General features: G+C 27.2%; 1 protein-coding gene across 1 annotated transcript; it reads left to right on the forward strand.

The window, feature by feature from the left end:
• Positions 1 to 882: 882 nt before the first annotated feature.
• On the forward strand, positions 883 to 6,388 carry LOC108758753 (uncharacterized). The gene is made up of 4 exons (XM_018503837.1): positions 883 to 1,406; positions 2,584 to 3,102; positions 3,286 to 3,429; positions 6,179 to 6,388. Exons 1-4 carry the CDS (start codon positions 883 to 885, stop codon positions 6,375 to 6,377), a joined length of 1,386 nt encoding a protein of 461 aa, XP_018359339.1. The 3' UTR covers positions 6,378 to 6,388.
• Positions 6,389 to 6,848: the final 460 nt, after the last annotated feature.

Here is a 6,848-nt window from a genome sequence, read left to right on the forward strand (position 1 = left end):
ACACACTTTAATGATAGTTTTTATTTTTATATAACTAAAGAGTATTCACACGAACATAATTTTACGAGCGCAATTTACGGAGCGGTACTATGGCATCTATATATGGAGGGATCTTATTGTATCAATGTATTATACGTGTATATAAAGATATTTCATACCTGTAATTGTATGTATAAAATACATAATAAATGTCATATATAATATTATACACTCCCAAGCAATAATTTATTCATTTTTAAATGCTACAAGTAATGATTAAAGTTATTTATATATATTTTAATTAACATTCTGGGTTTTAAAGAGATTATTCAAAATTGTAATTGATAATTATCCGTAAAAAATATCTATTACTTTGAAAAATGGGATATACATGCAATTAATGTTTCAAAAACTTACATACATTATTAAGTAATGATTACATGATTGATTGTATAAAATTTATATTGATTACATTTTCTTACTAGCCTATCTATTTTTTATAAAACAATTTTACGCATATTTCTTATATTCATTTTAATAATGATGCAACATAAATTTTTTCAGAAAATGAAATTATTAATATATAAATATTTAATTAATATTTAATTACCCATTTTTCATGCTACTCAAAAAATTAAAACTAATTTGAACGAAGTTCACATTGGACTCAACTGTATTTAGTTTGATTGAAAAACTGTATTTTTTATTCACAGAAATTTGAATTTATAATACGATATCAGTTATAGACAAACATAGTCATGTATATAACATGTCAATATTTACTTGTAACAATATTTATTTTCAATATTCTTTGACCTTCTATAATCAGTTTTGAAAAGGTAAATGGTTTTTCAAATACGTTTAATATTAAGTGGTCCGCGATACAGAACGATCGAAACGAAAATGACGGTCTATTGCCGAGAATGGTTAGAGAGGCATTGCAAAGAAAAAAAAGCTTTTGTTTTTTTTTTATTAATAACATGTGCATATTGCGATAAAGTTTTTATAAAAAGTGAGAAGAACTACATAAGAAAATTTATAAATCACTTGTACGATCATGGACTAACCGAATTAGATGGCCATTCAAGATGTAAAGAATTAAAGGAAAAGTTTCAAATAATGCAAAATCAGCGTTACGTTGGAGTGTGTAAAGATCAAATGTGTAAATTACAAATTATATTTTTTCGTGGTACGCACCTCTTACAAAACCATTTGGAAATATATCACGGGAACAGATCAAGTATATATAAAAATGTAATAAGACGAAACATGAGAGTACAACATATTCTGTTGAATAATTACCTCATAATAGGCAAAAATAATGCGCAGTGTTTAATTTGTAAGGGCGAGGCAAGCTTAAGAAATTTGGAATTACAGATTGAAGAAACACTCGATGAATTAAAAAACCACTGGGCCAAACATTTTAGGTTTGTTCGCGTCGCGTGCTCCAACATGCTCCTGCCATAGTTCCTACTCACTCTAATGAATGCATTGAAGTGAGTAGGAGCTATGATAGGAGCATGTTGGAGCATGTTGGAGCATAAGACGCGAACAAACCTTTGATGTGTATAAAATTTTTTTTGTCGATTTTGTTTTATTTGTTTTAATTATAATTCGAAAATAGAGATGGTATTACGATTAGAAATGTAACACATATATCTTCACAAAATTACAAACTATTATTATATACATAATCCTTTAACACTGTACAGGGTGTACAGACAAATATTTCTGGAAGTAAAAAAGGATGGAATTTTGAACTAATTAAAAGTTAATTCCCAATTTTGGCTCTACTATAATTATTTACCGAGTTATTAACGATTAAGTTGAACAATCAGATTACGCTCAGTACGTAGAAGAGGAGTACGTAGAAGAAGCATAGTATACTATGAAGCTCCTGTACAGTCTCTCGATTACAATTTTATTTTAATTTTTCATTTTCATAAATAAATAAATGAATAAATCGATAAATGGATAGAGAAATAATAGTCTGAGCTAAAATTGGGAAAAAAACTTTCAGTTTAAAATTCCATTCTCTCTGACTCTCAGAAGTATTAATTAATAATTACGGAATACCTTGTATATAGATATTCTTACATAGAGAAATTATGTTCGGCACAATTTCCTTAATTTAGCGATTATTTTATCAAACTTTATTAGGCGATATGATTCGCTAATTTTAAATGATTACATTTAAAAAATTACTATAATCTCAACATTTTAGTATTAAATTTTTCGTTCCAAAATGATTTCAGGAATCTACATTTATAAGTGATGTCACAATTTTTACAGGACTTCCAAAAAGTTTTGTATTTTAATATTTTGATTGTTACAATTAATATTAGTTATAAAATAATGTAATTTTTTTTAAAATCTAATTATTATCTTCCTTTAACGTGATAAAATAACATAAAAATAATTAATCGATATTATAATTAATATGATTAATAATTTTTTAATACGTTCCGTTCCGGTCACCGGTGATTATCACGCGATGTGGTAGATATCACTTAAAAATGAGGTAGTGACTGAAAGTACAAAATGTAATTGTTGATACAAAATCAAAATTAATTCACTGTTATACAATGCTACGGATTTTCACAGAAACACGCAATTGGACGAAATATATCGACTAGAACAACTTCAACAACGAATGGATGAGAAACTTTTTTTAGAAGAATTACAGATACTACCTGATGATATAAGAGAAATGAGAAACTACTTTAAGTTCACATCAGAAGAAATAAACGAAATCAAAAACTTTGACGAGATAATACATGAAGCCGTTGACCGTCAAAAGTATATTGAAATATTCATAACATTTAAAATATGGGCAATGTCAAGTTCGGAGGGAATATGTATATGTTGTTTAAGAAAAGTTATGTATGGTGGCAGTACTTGTATTATAAAAAATCATTGGGAATTAAATCACGGAGTATTTTCTCAGATATATAAAGAAATAATAGATATAAAGATGGTACATGATCTATTGAATCAGTACATCATAATGAGTGACATATTGGTGTGCTTCATCTGTAGAGACTCGTTCGAAGTGAAAGCTTTGCTATTAAACGTTGAAGAACAGCTGGTTATCTTACTTAAACACTGCTACATACATGCTAGGTAAAACAAGTATTTTTTCTATTTACCAAAAGGCCATATTACGACTAGAATTACATATTATGATAACCAGATGTTTTGTTTTATCACCAAAATTGTTTAGAATGCAGCACCAAAATGCATTCTATCGTATATAATGATACTTGTCTTGTTGATATAATTAAAATATTTTTCTCTTAATGATAGGACATCTTCAGACGATCAAATAAAACTAGAGGCACATCTACGAAAAAAGTTTAGACGAAAACTAAATACAAAAGAAAAATTAGTCGAAATGTTGGAGAATTCTGGAAGAGACGATCAAGGGCAGAAAAGTAGCGACCGTGATGAGTAACTTTATTTTTCTTATATCATATAGCACGAACACACACACACACACACACACACAGAGAGAGAGAGAGAGAGAGAAATTTCAAAATTAAATATTAATTTTCAATACAAATATAACTTATATTATTACAAAAACATTATTAAATATGATGAAAAAACTAAAATTAATTCACTTTTACATAGTATTACGATGATTTTTATAGAAATATTCCAGAACGGCAACTAGATAAATTACATCCACAAATACAACAATGGTTTTATGAGCGATATATAAAACAAATAATGGAACAGGAAGTGAGTAATATAGAAATTCAAAAAGATACGGCGCACAAAGAACAAGAACAAAATCTTAGAGAAGTTGATGAACTACTGAAAAAATATTATATAAGGCCTGTACAGAAAGAACAGCTAAAATGTCTAGAATGTAATACTATTGTTAATGATAAAATTTATAATAAAAGGTGTTTGTATCTTGTACGAAACCATTTTGAAATATATCACGGGAAATTAAATTACATATATAAAAGAATAGACAAAGTACTAGAAGGGTACAGGATAACATACAACATAACGTGGTGCACCGTATGTTCAGCAAATTTGGACATGGGAATGAACGTAGAAACCACTCCAGAAAAAGCAACTATATTATATTTGCACTGGATACATTACCATTCATAGTAAGAAAAAAAGCATTTTATATTTATCAAAATTGACGAAAATAAATTTTATTTTAATTGTTTTTATTCAACAATTTAAATTCATAACAACTCGAAAACTGAGTCAATAATTGTAATCATATATTTTTAATCAAAATTACAAATTGTTATTATATGTATAAATACCCTGATGATCATATGGATGTTTTTGTATAGAAAAGCAGTTCCTTTAGCTATTATTTTATCACACATAAATATGAAACATTTTATCATAATTTATACTATCTATATTAAAGGAATCTTAAACCATAAAAAAATATTCAATATTAATAATATAGAAACATAATTATAATTCACTCAATAAACATAATTCTTATATCTGTGTGCTCGCTCACGTATACTGCAGGCTGTATCAAACGTAAAATCTCTCGTGTAGATTAAACTAAATCGGAAATTTTTGTACCGCGCGTTTTATGATATTTATACACGGAGAAAATTTTATATTAAGTTTTAATATAATTTTAAATTACACTTTACTACGTCTTGCATTTTCGTATGGACCCTCATAACATAATTCCGACTTAACTTTTACTATGGTAATAATTATCTAATTTTTATCACATAAATAAAGTAATTATTTTGTTAAGCCATATTCTAACATGAAAACAGTTAATTTTTACTATGGTACGCAAACAAAATTTACTAGGTATATATTTTGTATTTATTTTTACAATACTAACTTTCATTCAACAAGATTTTATTTTGTAATAAAAAAATTTACTATAAAATTTACTATAAAAAAGTGTAAAAATTATGTTATATTATTGTTTTTAAAAAAATAATTATAGCATTTAAACTTATAATTCACATGAAGACAGCAGCTACTACCATATTATAGTAATTTTAAATATAAAATTTTCTTCATAATTAATAATTAACTTTTATTTAATTTAATTCGCACTATCCGTCCACAAGGGAAGTTATTACTATTGTATAGATGTATGTTTATTTCAATAAAACACGCGTACATTCGCACACACACTACACATACACGCGTACGCACATACATAACAATTTCAGTAATTAACGTTATTGATACACACTTTATTACCCATTCAATATCACGTTCATTGGTGCTTCACACGGCATAATGAATAAAATTGGTATGGTATGGAATATATTTTAAGCTGATATAAAACAAAAATTGTGTGTCTCACTATTAAAAACTTGTTTAACAAAATTTGTTAATATAATCAGAATATTTTTTTAGTGATAAATATGTTGACTCACAAACGGAAAACATAAAAGATTTACAAATTGATGAATTATCTGAAGTGGATTGGAAGATGCTAGAACATAATGCAAAGCAAAAACATAAAATCATTGTGAATTCAGACAGACAATTAGTTGAAAATCAGGAAGAACACGACGAGTAATATTATTTACTTTTCTTATATTAGATAGTATACACAGATTTGAAAATTATACATATAATCATTTTCCAATATAAGTGTATTTTATGTTATAAAAAACGTGACATTTATTAATTGTTTTTTATGCTATTACTATTACTTATCTATTTACTTATAATCCAGTAAACGTGAATGGATTGAAATTTTATCTATCCGAATTCAATTGGATTCAATTCGATTCAATCGGAGTGAAAAACTGTATTTCCTATTTAGATTTGAGCAGTATTCATGATGCACTTAAAAAAAACCTGATATTTTTAAATTAAAAGACATAGGAATATACTTCATGCAATTTCTATAAATGAATAAAAATGTATTGGAATTAAAAATTATTCATTTGAACGTTCATAAATGTTTACTTCTGAAAATTTGAATTTATTTCAGTCAATTTTAACTTATTCTCGTTGCATGATTAACGTGCGCGCGCATGCTTGTAATTTAAAATACTAAATATTTTATCATATTTTTTATTTTTTAAATGATACGTAATAATTTGTATTTTTGAATAATGAATAAAAACAGTCCTGGATCGAGTACTTCGAAAGACATTGGGACCATGCCACCAAAACAAAGTGGATCGAATACTTCGACAGACGCTATAACTGAACCACCAGAACAAAGTAGATCGAGTACTTCGAGAGACGCTATAACTGAACCATCAGAACAAAGTGGATCGAGTATTTCGATAGACGCTGGAGCTGATTGTAAGGATACGGTCAACTTTGCTCTGTCATCAAGACAAAGTGGAGAACGACAAAGTACTCCAGCGCAGAGTCCGTCTAAGTCAGATTCTTCGAATGGATCACCGCCAGTCAAATAAGGGAAAAAAGAAACAAGCGATAATATTGGTAATCTTTCTTTTTGTTTATATCACATAAGTTTATATCACGTAAAGTTAAATTCTATGAATTATACGGAGTGTCTAATAATAGGGATAATAAGTATAATAGGATAAAGGATAATAAGATACTTCTAGTCAAGTAATACAAGTTAAATTAAATCGAAGATTCTTGATCTATCGTTTTGCGAATTTCACAATAATTAACAGGATATTAAATGTAATAGAAATCGGAAATTTCATTTTTTAAATCTTACTTAATCTTACAAGAATCACCGCCGCTAACGTATTACTATATACTTGAAGGCACATAATAATTAGTGTTATTAAAATATTTTTCAAAATTAATTTTACCAAGATATATATGTTCATATATATTAAACTGAATATTTAAACAGCATTATGGGTTGCGGTATGACTATTGAAGTATACGAACAAGCAGCATCTCCATAT

This window comes from Trachymyrmex cornetzi, unplaced genomic scaffold (genome assembly GCF_001594075.2).
Source record: "Trachymyrmex cornetzi isolate Tcor2-1 unplaced genomic scaffold, Tcor1.1 scaffold16, whole genome shotgun sequence".
Lineage (NCBI taxonomy): Eukaryota > Metazoa > Arthropoda > Insecta > Hymenoptera > Formicidae > Trachymyrmex > Trachymyrmex cornetzi.

Bases quoted from the DNA above. Each gene is read 5' to 3' on its own strand.
- LOC108758753 (XM_018503837.1), top strand. From the start codon at position 883: ATGACGGTCTATTGCCGAGAATGGTTAGAGAGGCATTGCAAAGAAAAA. The intron at 3,103-3,285 runs GTAAAACAAGTA...TCTTAATGATAG, and splicing joins CACTGCTACATACATGCTAG to GACATCTTCAGACGATCAAA. The intron at 3,430-6,178 runs GTAACTTTATTT...ACCAGAACAAAG, and splicing joins AAAAGTAGCGACCGTGATGA to TAGATCGAGTACTTCGAGAG.